The sequence below is a fragment of the Genypterus blacodes genome, unplaced genomic scaffold (assembly GCF_046128005.1).
Source record: "Genypterus blacodes isolate CSIRO-AG114 ecotype Tasmania unplaced genomic scaffold, CSIRO-AGI_Gbla_v1 ptg000156l_1, whole genome shotgun sequence".
NCBI lineage: Eukaryota > Metazoa > Chordata > Actinopteri > Ophidiiformes > Ophidiidae > Genypterus > Genypterus blacodes.
The window spans coordinates 6,617,357-6,634,759 of record NW_027466957.1 but is presented as its reverse complement, the minus strand read 5'-3'; the positions used below and the strand labels follow the sequence as shown (position 1 = coordinate 6,634,759).

Genomic DNA, 17,403 nt, shown 5'->3' with positions numbered 1-17,403 from the left:
TGAAAATGAAATTTTAGACCATAATACAATCTTGTGTTTTTCCCCAAACACCCCAATCCTTTTCCTCTTGTGCTCTTTTGCAACTGGTGCTCCACCTGGTGTTAGCAGTGCTGAATCGCTGACAATGGCTGTGCCCTTCACATTACTGCCTCTGTTAATGCAGCACCGAGAGGCTCTAATGTCTTTTTTAGCTAAATTACTGTGCTGAAAATCCAAGGAAATGGAGTGAGAGAGAGACTTGTAAATGGGATCAAACTCAAATGTGCTCGTTCGTTAGTTTTAAGTGTTAAATCCCCTCTGAGGTTATATATTGCACTCTGATGGCTGCTTTGCTGTGCCTATTAAACTATAATTTTCACTAAGGAACAAGCACCTTATGTAAAACAGTCCTGTGAGAGTTGGTTGCTCAACTAAGATGAAAATTACCATAGTGGGAAAACAATATACCCAGAGTGTCATTACCATTTTACTGAGTTTACATTTAGTCAGTTCCCTTCGGCTATCAGAATGATTGTAATTAATAGCAGCTTCAGTTGGTTCAGAGGTCTCACTTAAATCTGAATTGAATTCTGCGTTAACAGATCATTTGTGTGTGTTTCTGCATTGCAGGATGAGCCCCTCAGGTCGGTAGACCCTTACTGATTGGAGACATGTTCTAAGGACACCACCTCAGCCAACATGAAAGGGTTAGGAGCCAACCGCAGTCGTCACCTGTCCGACTCTTGTGAACCGGCGGGATGTCCCCAGAAGCCTCTCTATTCCTTGGCCTCTGACCCTCATAGCTCTTTTCTGTTGAATCCTAACATGAGCCACTACGGGACGCTGGACCCCCATCTTCATCACTGCACACCCACCAGTCCCACCACTTTGACACCTGACTGCCTGCTGCCTTTTAGTCAGATGTCCAATAGCAGCACCTTCCCTCGTCTCCACTTCACCTCCCAGGCTAACCAGGTCGATTGCTCCCAGGCCTGCATGGCTGGTGGTGTTGGAGCAGGCCAGGGTAGCAGGGCAGGCACACTATCCACATCCTTATCTGTGGGCATGGGTCTAGGTATGGGCCTTACTGGTGCTCCAATGATCACCAGTGGATCAGCCACCATCTCCACTGCAGCAGCGGCCAAGATGAACCGGCTACCTTCTGACCTTTTGGATCAGCTTGAGAGGCATCTTCCACTGCAACACGATGGCTTCAGTACGCTGCAGTTCCATAGAAGTCGTATGTCTAAACAACGAAGTGAGAGTCCAGGACGCATCCGCCATCTAATGCATTCTGTACAAAAGCTCTTTGCCAAGTCCCAGTCCCTTGAAAACTCTGCTCTCAAAGGCAGTCTAAATGGACGCTCTGCTGGAGGAGTGAGCGGGACTGGTGAGGATGGTGCTAGACCAACACGCAGGAGCAAGAGCAAAGACAGAGCTAAGACTGAGGGACCAAAGCAGAGGCCTAGGCCCAGTACACTAGGGCTCTGGAGCTCAGACGATGCCCTGGATACTGACACGTCCAAAGCGGGCACCATTGCCGTCGGTTACCGCAATCCTCTAAGCATGATGAGCCTCGGCAGGGCGGTGTCAGACAGCCAGGCAGCTCCCAGACATATCCCACAGGGCTACAACACCATTTCTACACATACTCTCAAGACCTCGAAAAGTAGCAGCGACCTCAAGTTCCTGGCATGTCCAGTGACACAAGTAGGATCTAAAGAAGAGGAGGGCAGGAGCAAGCCAAACAAGGAAGACATGTTGGTGAAGAGGGGCTCCTGGTCGACTCTCACACTCACCCAGGCAAGGCAAGTGCTGCAAAAGGGCTCGGCTACAGTCAATAGGACCCTGCTTAAATCAAAGTCATGCCACCAGGACCTGGCACAACAATTTCTCCAGGTAGGAGGGCCAGTAAGTATATATCTTCATCACCATTCTTCCTTTGTATGGGTCAATAGCCTATTACTGTTCCCAGATGTGCTTCATAATTGATTTATCCTTCTTTATTCTACTCATCATTTGGTCACATTGTTATATTTTTTTAACAAATCGGGACATCATTTCAATCATAATTTATTTCTATCCTTTTTTTCTCTTAGATTTAAGAAATCATACACACCAACAGACACACACTGCGGTTCGCTACGACGTTTTGAGTAAACATTGGAGTTTCATAAGATCATAAACACTGTATTTTTCACAATGCAGGTTCCTTTGGGGGACTGGGCAGGAACTTTGGGTCGAGGCCGGGGAAAGGGAACTGAGATCCCCTGTCGAAGGATGCGCAGTGGCAGCTATGTGAAAGCCATGGGAGACCTGGAGGACAGCGAGGAGTCAGAGGGGAGCCCCAAACCCTCTCCCAAATCTGCTGCCCGGCGCCAGAGCTACCTGAAGGCCACGCAGCACTCTCTGAGCGAGCAGCAACCACCACCACCTGCACGCAAGTGAGTCCAACAACATGCAGAATCCACTCCATCATACTGGAATTACGAGCTTTATTTCCATACTTATTGTTGGATCATAGTATATTAATGATGTTTTACTTCACATATATGAAAATATGGAGATGAATTTATATATATGAGTTAAAATTAAATTGTTGGAGGTTTCTTCTCTTGTCCCCAAAGACGGTCAGCAGGTGGCAGCATTCTGTCACAAATAATTCTCAAAACAAGAGCATTGACTAAAAACACACCCAGAGGCATGAAGCTGGAGGGAACTTTTCAGGAATAAGACAAGAATAACAGAATAACTCTTGGTGCTGAAGCTAAAGGAGGTGAAATGTTTTGCCGTGTGTTTTACTCTTACATCCGCACGGACAGGCCTCGTTACTGCGCTGTCGTGCGGGAGGAATTTCTGTGGTCTCCACTACAAAGTGCGTGCTCTATGCAGCACCTGAGGTCAGTGTCCTCCAAAGGCAGGCAGTGTGGCCCTCCACCCACCCTCACATGTCCAACCACCACTGCCCCGGCACCTTTTTTTCTAACCTTCACAGTATATCATCCCTCTGTGCCTGTTCCATCTTCTTACCTTGCAGGTACCCCGATTGGTGTGCTCGTGCCTTATTGTTATTACCTGCTTCCTCACCTCGCAATTTCATAACCTGCTAATTTCCCATGGCAATCACTGCGCCACACCCCCTTGCTTAGTGCACACACATTTCCACTAACAGCAGGTACCAAATGGTCCATCCAGAACAGAGGAAACAAATCCTAGAATCAATCAGAGAGCCAATCCATGCAACTGTAATATGTTTACTCATAACTCAGTATTTCCTCTGTGCTGCTGTTTTAAACCCGAGCACACACCATGATCCACACATTTCACTATTTAAACTTTGAAATACTTAGGGGAGGTTTTGGGAGTGCGTCTGAAAGCATATCATTAACCAAAAACCTATCACAGTGTCTGACTTCTAAGAAACCGATTCTATCTTTCACTCCCACAGCACCTTACCCTCCCTGAAAGAGTTTTCCACTAATCGGAGTCTGGATAACTTGGACTGCCTGGTGAGCCCGCTGGAGCCTCCCCTGCGCTACAGGAACAGTGATTTTAGCCAATGCTACGGCACATTAGGCAGAAACCCAGGCATTCAGGTATGTCAACTATTTCATCACATGTATTTAAAAGTAAATTGTTGTTCTTTGTAAGAGTACAAAGAAAAATGTGTAATATATTTTGACTGGGTCAAACATAAACAAGAATACATTAGATATGTCTGAATGAATTCCAATCCTGCCAGTAGAGAAGCAGAATAATGAGCGAGGATTATAGAGACATGCTTTGGCACTGCTCAGTATTTTTTGAAGGTACAGGGAGAGGATATTTAAATATATATGATATCTGCTGAAACTGCTGAATAGGCCATCTGGGAATAAGCCAGTGGAATAGCAAAGATGCTTTGGTGTATTTGCAAACTGTCAAAGTGGGACATATGCACCAAGGATTTTGTTGCATATCTTTATCAGCAGGTTTGGAGTCGGATTCAGAATCACGCTCAGCATCAACAGCTATCAAGCCAATTCAAAGCACCTTGATAGAGAACCACTTGTATCAGCATCACCTTGACAAGCAAGCATTTATGTTAATATTGCAATATAGAGGGATTCAGATTCTTTCAATATTAGAGGGGAAAAAAGTATTGTTGCTTTTCATCCTTATCTAGCAAAGGTAAAGTTTGGCCAAACCGTCTTTCAGCAGAGGTTCCATTGAACAGCAGTGTCCTATATCGCTTAGCTATGCATGCAGGCAATGATTAAACAATTCAGATGGTTTCTCATGTCAAAGGTGATTCTCATCTTACACTATAAACATAAATTGATGCATGTTGGAACAAATTGTATTGTTAGTAAATACTACCATGCACTTCCAGTATTTCATACTATGCCTGCACCAGGCCAAATGTACAATCCTTACACAATTTAAAAGAAGAGATTAAACCCGTGGTTTGAATCACAAAGATTTTACAGCATGTGATCAAAGCTCCAAAGTCCATTCAGAGGTTTAAACCAAGTGAACACATACCTCTCAGTGTGCACTCTTTTCTCAGTGTGTGAGTCTGCACACGTTCTTGCAGGTTTGCGGGCAGGGCTGTGGGCGTTCAGTGCCGTACATCGAGGGGGAATCTCAGGCAGTGGAGGCTCTGGATCTGCCTGCACCTACTTGCTTTCGGTCGCGCAGCCACAGCTACCTGCGAGCCATCCAGGCAGGCTGCTCCCAGGATGAAGATACAGCCTCTGTGGACTCAGACTCACCACCAATACCCACCACCACAATCTTCAGCTCCAACACCAGTGAGTACTACTCAAGGCAAAGTGGAGCTGTCAAGTTAGAGGGTTGAAATACAGACCACTTAACATCATCCACACATTCATTTAGGAATACCAAAGTAGAAGCAATTTAGTTGAAAATAGGACATTCTGAGGTTGTCTCTCAAGATAAATATACACCCATAACACATGCAGATCAGAATTTCAAATATTTTTACTCCTCAAGTAGAAACAGCTCATTTTGGTATGATGCGCACTCGAAATATATAATACATAACAGCCAGACTGTAAACACAATGCAAGCAATGATGATATAAAGAAATGCAGTCTTAACACAGAGGGAAACTGTCCAAAAACTAGAAAAGTCCACCACACCAGGGGGCTTCAACACTCTCACTGTAACCACAGTGATCAACAGATCATCATAATTGTTAATGTTCACCTGGAGCCTTTTGTTTAATACACATTTGAGATGAAAATGAGGCTATGGTGTTCTTATGGCGTATTCTGTTACCTATCAATTTGTTCAACAGATATCTGCTGCTGAGCCATGTGAAAACTTTCTATACTGCATTTTGCTATCAAGAACTTCAGTTTAAGTCAACTAAGAGTATATCAAGGGCTACAAATTAATTCATGTTGATTTCTCGAAATTACATTTGATGATAACAAAGAAGCTTTTAGGAGGTTGGATGTGCATTGTTTCTGCTCCCTCTCTGTCTCATTCTCTCTCTCAATTTCTGGCATTTGCATCATCACAAATGCACACAGATGCATTGCCATCCTCTTCAGAAGACACAAAGCCTCTCTGGTCGCTTCCAGATAATGCCAAGTGCTATAAATAATCGGCTGTCACTCACAAAAAACTGGCAACGGAATGACACGGAGCTCAATTATTCGATTATTCGGGCGCTCATAACGGATCCATTTGGCTCAGACACGAGTCCGTTCCCGCGGTGTGAGAGAACAAAATGAAACGCACCTATTAGAGGCACATTGACAAACAACTAGAAGGCAGATATTAGAACCAATCTCCGCCGCGCTCGATGACTTCGCTGACCAGATTTGTCCAATGGTTCGCGACCAGCACTTGATGGCTAAAACGTGGACTCCAATCCCCGTCGTCAAGGGCGTGTTCTACAAATCTTTTCTTCCCCAGCGTCGCTGTGTATCTGACGGCAGGGCATCGTAGTAGATCCGTCTGTCTGCTTTACTCCCTCGTCAATGAAGACAAAAGGAGGATTTTGTTTTTGATTCCTACGCAACAAAGTAAGGTTCGAATCTCTTTTTATGCTTCAGTGGGGCTTACCCGTACGTCCGCAAATGGCAGACTAACGCGGGCTAAGCGGGGTATGTTCGCTAACGTGGATGGAGGAACGGAGGGCTCACCATCCCAATTGCTAGCAAGCCAGCGAGGGGAGGCTGGTAACAGCAAGGTGGCTAGTTTGTGTCAGTCTGGCTGTGTCGGAGCGATAATGGCAACCGGGAACAGCGTCTATTTGTTAGCAACACAACAGCGTAGTTGTGTATTCGGCTAATATCGCGGTAATTGTTATATTCTGGTGGCCGGTGATAGCATTTATTAGCTAGGAAACGCTAGCTAACGTTGCTCAACCAAATCCACTAGATCGCTGGATGGACAATACAGCGCCCCGGCTAGCACGGCTAAGTTAGCCCGCTGAGAGCTAACGTAACGTGATAGCAAAGGCAGCCTCTTAACCTCTGCCCTTTGCTATATACGGATCATTAACACGCAGATATCTTTAGCTATAATTAATTCAAACCAAATAGCGAACCGAGGCCATTTTTTAAAATACGCGAATCTCAGCGAATCTGTTGAAAATCAGCCACAACCCTTCTGCCTGACAGATGATTTAAAGACAGTCATACATGTATAATCCTCCAGAATAACGTTAAATGAAGTCTTTCTCATTTGTCTCGGGTTTATTATATGACAGTGTTATACAATGAACCTGTGGTAGACTTTAATGTACGATTTTGATCCACCGGGTGATTGTAATGTCTTATTTATGTCGCTTTTTAAGCTCATATGGAGGCGATTTTAATTTTAAGTTCAGAGTCGGTGTGAACTTGTATTTCTTTGTCATCTGAAGCGCAGCGGCTATTCCGGGCACACATTTCCCTGTGCCATTTTGATTCAGTAGCTATCCACCATGTGTTAGGACCTGAGGACATGATCAATCATTTATGCTTTCCCTCCCTGCGTATACTGAAGACTCAGCACTTAGGATACTTTGCAGGCCTTGTAGAAACACACGACTCTAAAGAAATACTAATCCAATCCTAAATCGTGTAATATTCGTCCCTCGCCTTGCCAAGAATCTATTTGGAAATGTTGTGAAGTTTGAAGAGATGAATGAAATGCCTCTTGCAGTCAGATTAGCAGGTTTTTGTTCACAGTGGCTTTGAAGCTTCAGTGTGATGACAGGTTCATTGTGTCCACTACCACATTGCACATGGACCCGTCTGTGTAACATGCACAGACTTTGACTCATCCTGCACAGCGCTCACTCTTCCTTCTCACACTCCCATTGATGAGCTCATCTCTGACTCAATGGGTGAAGCCGCTGGAGTTTCACTGTTAGGTTAACAGCCAATCAAGCAGGGAAGTTAGTCATTAACCTGTGCCTGTACTCGTTTGATGAACCCGTGAAGAAATGATATCACCAGTGGATTCATGTTGTGGTTCATTAATATGCATCCAAACGTGAAGTGATATTGATTTCATTCATGCCCAGACTTACAAAACAAGCTTTTTTTATGTCGCAGTATCCATGCAAATATAGTCAAAGTGTAGAATCTAAACAACTCAGCAAAGATGTCTACAAGGGCCTCACCTTCTGATGCAGAGAAACAGGGATGTTGTAATGAATCACTTTGTCGTGTATGCTACAGTGTCTGTGTGTAATGTAAGATGTGCTTGCTGTAATGTTAACCAGGATGCTGAGCAGATAAAAACAAGCGATGAGCCGTGAACTGAGCTCACATGATTTTAACTGATTTTAATATGGGATGGTCACAAATGCAAAGTTCAGCAGTTGCAAATCTTCACTTGTGTCCTCGTGCGCCGTCAGACAGCAGTGTGATGTATTGCTCGTGATGCATTACTTGCTGTAGTGTTAGAACCCTTGGTTTGAAATGTTACTACATGTGTGCTGCTTCATTGTGTGATGGTTCACTCTCTTTCCAAGCAGGATTCAGTGTTGAGATTTTGCTGTTTGATACTGTAAACGGAATCGGCTTTGTTGTCAGTCAGCTGGTTTGAAGGCAAATGTGTTATTATGTGGGCATGTGACTACTCATTGATGGGAACGTTTGTGCCGCTGTGCTGCCTTGAAAAGTACCCCAGCGTCACATTCTGAAGGCTTTAACCCCAGAGGCCCTTGCCACGTGTCTTTGGATCGGCTGATTAGGCTGCGTCTCAACAAATAACCCTCTCTGTCTGTGAAGTCCATGCACGCTACTGAATGATTCCATAAACCTGTGACACATGGGCTCTCATTCATAAAGAGGTTGAAAAAAGATCAAAGAATCTGCCATGAAGCATTGTCTCGTATATCTTTTCTCACTAAGGCTAACTTAACTTGACAGAAAGAGAAACGCATTCCCACTATGCAAGCTGCTTCCAGCTGGTTCAATGCTGGGAAATGTTAACGGTTAACTCTCTATAGGAACTGACCTTTACGTCATCTGGTGTGACTCTGAGCATTCATAAAGAGACGTTGAGGCATGCAAAGAGTACATTAAATGCCAACTTTTGCATTTTAATGAGCACAGGTCGACTTTAAGATCAGAAGCGACAGTATTTTCAAGAATAAGCCCATAGCCTTATGTGCAGTAGGATTTCCTCAGGTGTGGGTCCACGTTTCATCTCTCAAACAAAGACTCTGTCTCTGTCAGCCTGCCATACTTTCCCCACACAGCTATTCTTGGATGGAGCTTCTGCTACTTCCTTTTCAAAAACGTTACAGACAGATTAATCCAGGATTTAACCTTGGCCTACATCTTGCTATCGTGTACATTGAGCGAGAGTAGATGCTGGTTTAGCAGGAAGCACTGCAGAGCCACTGTCTAATCTAACACTGACACACACACACACACACACACACACACACACACACACACACACACACACACACACACACACACACACACACACACACACACACACACACACACACACACACACACATTAAAATCACTGCTCATACGTCCCCCATTCCAAACTAGGACACCAGTCACCAGTCCAGGTTTGAGGATTTGCACCATTCTCCCCCCAAATGGAGAGTGACACTGATCCTTATATTGAAACGAGGGCTTATAACAAATACCGTGCTGCGTCCAAATACACTCTGCGTGTTAGCCGGCTGTGGTGGGGCAATAAACGGTCATCTGATAGCACTCAGACGGACCTGCTGGTGGAGCCTGTGTTTGTCCTGAGGCAGCTTCCATAGGGTTATTTTATAAGCAGTGTACTTCAAAATTTGATATTTATTGCTGTGTTGAAAGTGATCTCAAGTGCTTAAAACGGACTGTGCTGTTTGGCCCAGATTGTAAATGATCTCCATCTAGGCCGTTTTGTTCATGAACAGCTTGTATCCCAGTTGTGGTAGTCGGGAGGTGATTGACTTGATTATGAAGCTGAATATCCGGCGGTTAGTTTAGGTTAAAGTTAAGCCCGCAGACACAACAAACGGAACGGAGGCGTGTGTTCAGGCTCGGTGCGTAACGCGGCACGTTAATCTGCTTTGGGAATGTCATGCATCTATGCCGAGTACTCCAAGAATGCGTGTCGTTCTTTAGGAGTAAATGCCCCCTCTTGTCTTCAGCTGGACTTGTTCCCAGAGACCAGGCTGTGGCTGTCGCTGAGATGGGTGGCATCAGCTACACCCCGAGGCCTTGCGTGGAGTGAATTCCACATCCATGTTTGTCTATATTGGAGGGATGTAATGAGTGCTTTACTGGCGCTGTGAGTCACCGGCTGCTCTAGGAGGAAGTATGGCTCATCTCAGAGTTACAGGGTCCCCAGGTTGCTATTTAGATTGAAACCACCAGCAGAGAGAGTAACCTCAGTATCCAGTCAGCCCTGACTCGCCGATGGATCGGTCATATTAAAACAATGCCTCATCAACGGTACGTGGGATAGTAAACCAGCCGTGGCAGAACAGTGTCACTTTTGGCGCCTGCACAAAAAGTGTCTCCGCATTCGCTCAGCTCTGCGAGTTGTGTGTGTGTTTGTGTGCAGTGTCGTTGCTGTGCAGTCACTCCCTTTGAAATCACCACTGCCCTGGCCTCACACTGGTGACAGCAGAATGGCAGCGCGTCCATGAGTCACATCGTGTTTGCTCACCGGTAATCCCCTTTCGGGCTCGGTTGTCAGTTTCTGTTGCTGTACAAGTCTATGGGCATTGGTAATGTGATCCGATTTGAGAGTTCAATCAATGTCACTGTTGTTTCAGTGAATAAAAAATATCCCAGGGTTGTAGTCTGCGTTTGACATCAAATACTGTATATGTCTGAGAACATATATCGCCTCATTTAGACGTATTGATGTACAGGAAGCTCTGCACATTAGCTCACCACAGGACTGGAAAGAAACATGCAGTAGAAATATTTTACTTGGCATATTGGACCATTATGAGCACGTAATGATCGGTGCAGTTCTGTGGCTCTCTTTGCATCTTTTAATGAGCCGTGACGCTGGAGTTGTCTGATCTGACGGTGCCTAGAGCAAGAGACGGTGCGGAGGAGGAGGAGGAGGCAGATGAAGAGACGAGCCCTGTAGACACACTGACGTCAGTGAAACGCAACCATCAGCACATTGACAGGAAACGTAGCTGTAGCCCTCACCGCAGCCTGTGAGGCAGCAATAAGGGCAAAGTGCATGTTTGTATTTGTTATTAGCCGCATTTATGGTGGTGTGTGTTTGCTCTTGGCAAACACCGGCTTGCATTTCTCTTATGCAACTCTTTTTTCCACGGCAATGTTTTGTTGAATCTCTTAGCAATGCAACTTTAACTTCAATTTCACATTCTAAACTCCTTTCTTTCTTTTTTCTGTGTCTTGCCTCTCTGTCTACAGTCAGCAACAGGAAGGGTCCTCCGCCAATTCCACCCCGGAACACCTCGAAGCCCCTTATCTCTGTGACGGTACAGAGCAGCACAGAGTCGTCACAGGACACGTATCTGGATCAGCAGGACCGCGGCAGCGAGGCCAACAGCCAGTCGGGACACAGCAACTCCTCGGACAGCCTTTGTAGCATCCGCACCGGCAGCCTGGCGAAGGGCGCCCTGCCTGCAGCCCTCGGCCCTGCCGCGCCCCCTGCACCAGCTGCTGCATGCGCCGCACCCCCCGTCCCCGCCCCTCGTGACCTCCCTGCTGCTGCTCCTACTACCGCCACCACGTCAACATCCACATCCACCCAGGCCCAAAATGACACCCTGAGCCCTATCGTCACTGTAGAACAGCACCCGACCGCACCCAAGAGGAAACTGTCCTCCATCGGAATCCAGGCAAGAATCACCTGTGGTTTTAGTGGTGTACAGTTCACATTGGGTGAAAGCTAAACCCAGCGTCAGTGTTGCATTTGACAACGTGTGTTCCACGATTTGTCAGGTGGACTGCGTTCTGCCAATCCCACGAGACGAGCCACTATCCCTGATCACACCCCTGAAGTTCCAGTCTATTGGAGTTCAAGTGGAGAACGGCAGGCCGTAAGTACACACATAACACTGTGAAGCCATTATTTATACTATATTGAGATGCCATTTTAAAAGAAAAAGTCAAACTGCAGATATAAATGTTGCTGTTAGGACCAAATAATAATTTTACACAGAATGGATCAAACTCGGTGCTACATTTGGCCTGGATCCTAAGCTTGTAAGATATGTGGCTGCACGCCTGGAGCTCAGGGTACCAGCTCCATGTTATTGAGACGTAGATTGAAGCTGATATCTCTATGTGAGAAACAAATAAATACTTAAAAGCTTTGGTGAGAGATGAAGTGAGGGCTGTGCGTTTCCAAAGATCGTTGTAGTGGAGAGTTGCCACTTGTATGCACTGTTTACATCCTCCTAATGTGATGGCTTACACTCTGCTGGAGGCAGGCTGATAAGAGAAGACATTACACAGCATCCTGTTCCTTCCTGACTTACTATAAAAGAGTGAAAAGTAGACGTGAAGAGGAAGAGCAAACTAAAACTGTGCAGGCATGTGATATTAATCTTAACATAACATAGAAAAGTAATCGGTGTCAAAAACTGAGCTGAAGCCTCGTTAAAGTCCTCCAGTTGCACATTTAGTAAAAGACCTGATTCACCAAAATATGACTGCACCATAACTCCCATTGTCAAGGAACTGTCTAACCAAAATCTGTGCCCTGGTTATTTTTGTCCTGTAATTCATTCACGATATGGATTCACAGTATTGAATGATCTCTTTAATTGAATGGGGTTGTCTGGTTGTATCTGCGTCCTGTGCAGCACAGACTGTAGCTGAGGTCATTCAGCAGGCAGCCAGCCTGCAGCACAGCAGCTCCACCGCTCTGATTGATGTCATCTTACTCCTGTTTTGACTGTAGCAAGTTGAGCGGAGTGAGAAACTCAACATTTAAACTTTTCCAGCGCTCCAGTCCTTTTCCTTAATCACATTTGTCGGAGAGCTCGCTTCCCCTCTGTGCTCATTAGCCCTGAAAGCAGGGAGCAGGAGTCCTCCCTCTCCGTGTTTCTCATTCTCCAGCCATTACTATCTGTTTGTCCTCCTTTGCTGTAGAATAGATTATGCTTGAACATTGACTTTATTATCCTGAAGGCTCAGCTGCCACAACGTGTTATCAGCCAAACCTTCTGCCATGTGACAGGGAAGATATTTGGTCTGTTCATTGTTTTTGTGTGAATGTGACCTGTATGCTATTTTTTTCCCTCCAGTTTGAGCCGAAACAGCAGCATGGCCTCCAGACAGAATACAGAGACTGAGCCTCAGGAGCCCCTCGACCCCTCACATTCAGAAACGAACATAACCAACAATTGCACCAAAAGCCAAACGGTGACCGCTGCCACATCCAACGGAGAGGACAAAGCCACAGAGCCTCCGCCCCTCAATCACGCCTCCGCCCCATCCCAGACAACCACTTCGCCCTCCGAGACCCTCGACCCGGCATTGGACCCCTCCTCGCTGCCGCCCCCCCACCCCAGCCTGGAGATCGGAAACTGCGGCACTCAAGGAGACGACGCTCAGCCCGCCACTCCCGCCTGCCTCCGAGACGGCAACTGGTTCCTGAAGCTGCTGCAGGCAGAAACGGGCCGCATGGAGGGCTGGTGTCAGCAGATGGAGCAGGAGACCAAAGACAACAAGCTTTCAGAGGAGGGTAAGTGAATTAGAGGCACATCAGAATATTCAGTCTACTCTCTCGGGGGTCACCCAGTCTAAACTATCAGATCCTGATGCCTCCAGACTTAATTCTTAAGGAGTTGCATGGAATGGCCTGTTAAGACCGTCTCTGAATGGATCTCCTCTTCAGGTCATGGCCCTGGCTCCTATGGACTACAGGGGGGGCCAGACAAAGCAGGAAACGATCATTACCGCTAATGGCTCAGGATAATGTTGCTCATTAGGAGGGGAGTAAGCTTCGTTTTAGCCATAATAGAGCCGCTGCGTAGTGGTTGCACTTTCCTTCGGGCAGCTCTGTCTCTGCAGTGCCTTAAATATGGATGAGCACGGAGCAGAGTGGCAGTAGAGGCTCCATCAGATTGACATTCCTCCCCCTGCCCACTGGGAACCCAATGATGATTATCCAATTACATGCACATATTGGGTATAAATATCTGAAAGTAGGATCTTCCTTTTTTTTTGCTGCACTTCAATTTAAAGTTCAATTTAGTTAACAGATGTCCAACCTCTTAAAATCCTTTTTTTCGGTCTCCAATTGTAATCATACTGTACATTTACTTTTGTATTTTGTTTTCCCTGTTTTTGTTCAGCTTGTTGACAAGTTGTCCTACTCCTGTCTTCTTCCCTAGTGTTGGGGACAATCCGCAGTGCAGTAGGCAGTGCCCAGCTGCTCATATCCAAGAAGTTTGAGCAGTTCAGAGGGCTCTGTAATGAGAACTTGGTGAGCGACTCCAGACTCTTCTGTTAAATGTCTCTTTTTTGCCGGCACTTAATTTCTGATTCCTTATCTTTCCCCCGCCAATTTAATTCATCTGGCCAAATTGAGATGCAGTTCATCTTTGAGTTGACTCTTCTGGCCATTTTGTTTGCATCTTACCAGGACATGAATGCCAACCCGCGGCCGACAGCACAGGACCTTGCAGGGTTTTGGGATCTGCTACAACTCTCAATAGAAGACATCAGCATGAAGTTTGATGAGCTCTACCAACTCAAAGCCAACAACTGGCAAGTTCCAGAAAAACCAGAGAAGAAGGTATTTTGTTTGGACACCAATTATTAATAGTAAAGCAGTAAAGAGCGAAAATTCATCGATAACTGCACAATTTTAAGCGATTCATTCAGCTACTGTCATATTGTGCCTCATTTCCTTTCCATTTGTCACGTTTTCCTCAGGAGGACAACAAGCAGCTTCCCTCATCTGTGCCAAAGAAGCAATCCAAGCCCAGGCTGTCGACGGGGAAGGACAAGAGCCTGGACTCCGCCGTGGACAAGCACCGGCAAGAAGCCAGAAAACGATTGATGGCCGCAAAGCGCGCGGCTTCGGTACGGCAAAACTCGGCCACGGAAAGTGCCGACAGCATCGAGATCTACGTCCCAGAGGCCCAGACCCGCCTCTGAAAGTGAACCAGCCACAGAGTCACCCGCTGAAGAAAAATTCCGAATTTGCTTCAAACACTCACTGACACAAACACGCGGACACATTTGAGATGAACACACAGAAGTACAACGGATGCACACGGGCCGACGCCTCATTGCAGCACAGCTGGAAACGGAGTAAATGAGGCCATCGCCGGGCATCAAAACAACGATCCAGAACAATGCAGATTTTCTCCCTGCTGCCATGGGACAGAAATAACCTTGACAGATGTTTAATACTATTGTTATTATTGACATAATAATTATTATCTCCTTAAAAAATATATCAAGACTGTCTTAATGTGCAAGTGTCATGGATAAAAGACATCTTATACCTTGTGAGCTGAAGAATCTTGGTATCCCAGAAGTTTACTCTCCTAAATTTCGTCACTGCTGAGTCTACCGGCAAGTTGTGGCTGCCCGGTTCACGAGCTGAGCTAACCACCCACACACACACTCAGGATACACATGCAGGTGTACTCGCTGTCCACAGAGTCTTCCTGTTCTCTATTTATATTAGGCTGCCACTCATCGGGGTGTGGTGTGTACGCTTTACTGTGTAAGAAAGATAAGATGGCATCGATGTACTCAGAGGTTTAAAACACAGAGAAGCAGAGGAAGGCAGTAGCATATATATTAGAAGTATCACTATTACAATGTTCATTTTGTAAATGTTGTATACCAGATTATTTGTTAGAAAAGAGTTCAGTGTTCAGTACCAAGGTAGTTTTTTATAGACTGATTACATGTTAGCACTTGATGCAATCATTCACTCCACCTCTCTCTCTTTCTCGCTCCTTATCACAAACACACTAAACAATCCGTGTGTCTGTGTGTGTGTGTGTGCAGATCCCCATTGTTAAAGTCTTACACTTGTTTATTTTTTTGTAAAAGGATGTGTGGAATGACTGCCCAGCCCAGTGAGCCGCAGAGGAATGTATGACACCTGTATGCATTTACAGCTCATTTTGACTTGATCACTGCACTTTCCATTCACCTCAGGTCAAGTTTGCCCACCTTTTTAATTCTGTAATCGTTTTGAAGTTTTCAATGCATAATCATGTGAAGTAGGGGACCAAGACATTTACCACTTCATAGAGCATTCCCACTCAACCAAACTACGTGTGGTGGGGGTGGAGGTTTACTTGCTACTGGAAAGGAAGTAGAATAGCAATAATGAAATTCACTACTATCAGTGAGTAGGTGCCCAGTCTTAAATTACTGAACTAGTACGACTGCTCAATATGAAGGATGAATGTTTAGACTAGCAGTTTTGGAGCTACTGAGTACCCATACCTAAGAGACATAAGTTAGGGTTTTGTGCACTAAGGTTGTAGAATTTGACTGTTAGATCAGTCCCCCTTTCTAGCAGCTTGGACTCCCACCCCTGCTTAGATAGTTGAGATTGTAGAACTGTGGTATATTTTTTTTATTTAAATTTTTACGTCATTTGACACTTTCTGTGACTTTCGTCCTAAATGAGGTCGGTCTCACTTCCGGTCTGACTTCTGTAATTATGAATAATGGTGCTGTGAGGTTATTTGATATTGTGCCAAGATGGCGTGGAGTTGAAAACGTATTGGATCGTTGACATTTCTCTCTATTTGACGATAAGTTTTTATTTAAAGTACGCTTTTATTTAATCTGATCATGATCTCGGCATAAGGTGCGTTGGCGTCAGTTCACTCCAGATAAAACTATGCCTTCTCTATCTAACCCCATGACACCTAAGGATGGGACTGGAAAGGTGCTACGGGTACATGAATGGAACACGGTATAGGGAATCATGCACAAGCCTGGGTTCTGTCACTTTTTTTAGAGTAAGGACTGGCTCGCCCCCTACTGGTCAATCATTCTGTCACTCATCTTGCTCCACTTCATTTTGTATCTTCAGTTAAAAGAAATCATTGGACTGGGAATGCTGACAAAACACCAAGTTGTTGATTTTGTTATTCTCTTATTTTGTAATGCATCAGAAATGGACATGTGCATTTCATTGTCCAAAGAAAATCATTAAACATCCCTTTGCTACATGTCCTGGTCATCATTCTTGCAGTCTTTTCTATTGCACTCATTCATAGTATAACGGTAATATTAGCTGCTTAGTTAATATTACAAACAAATCATTAGCATTAGATAAGATCTCTCTGTGTTGCTGTGTAATCTCTAAAGCATGGCCTTCTTAATACAAAGATATACAAAGATCCTTGCCAGTGAATTTTCAGTACTCCTTTAAGTGGGTTTTGCAAAATGTTCTGAAACTATCTGTGTAAGGCATTCAGGGTATGAACTGTATATGAAAGTTTATAACTGTGACCTGTGGTGGAAAGTTGGATTTTCCATATCATTTGAGAGCTGGATCCCTTTATTTACCCACATACTGAACTTGAAGAGAGCATGATCAGGGATCTTCAGTTTGTTTACCAGTACTTCCTGAGTTTTAAAGGGCTATAAAAATGGACAAACGGTGACTAGGAGGCGAAACTCTGGAGACAGATAACGTGGACGTACTTTTCCACCACCATGTGGGCGAGGCAATATTCTTAAGTGATTTGTAGATTTTACAGTATACTCTGGATCTTAATAGAGACATAGACAGTTCCAGTTGCCATGAATACCTTTGGAGGTCATTATGTCTGCTTGATGAACAGAAACATTATAAGCCCATACTGACTTCTGTAGCCACCGCCAGTGGCCATCTGTCTGGCAACACATCCACTCTTGGCATCTGTCCTCTCAGAGAGCCAGCTACTGTAGGACATGAGCAAAAACTAAGTAGGTTATCTTGATTATCTTGTACTGATGGACATTATTTTACAAAATAAGCACA

At 45.1% G+C, this 17,403-nt stretch overlaps 1 protein-coding gene across 1 annotated transcript; it reads left to right on the top strand.

Annotated features, from left to right (window-relative positions):
• Positions 1-678: 678 nt before the first annotated feature.
• On the top strand, positions 679-16,606 carry dlgap4a (discs, large (Drosophila) homolog-associated protein 4a). Its single transcript, XM_076166690.1, has 10 exons — positions 679-1,890; positions 2,188-2,423; positions 3,428-3,575; positions 4,529-4,772; positions 10,851-11,281; positions 11,385-11,482; positions 12,695-13,134; positions 13,787-13,878; positions 14,038-14,190; positions 14,331-16,606. The coding sequence occupies exons 1-10, from the start codon at positions 679-681 to the stop codon at positions 14,553-14,555; spliced, it is 3,279 nt and encodes a 1,092-aa protein (XP_076022805.1). The 3' UTR covers positions 14,556-16,606.
• Positions 16,607-17,403: the final 797 nt, after the last annotated feature.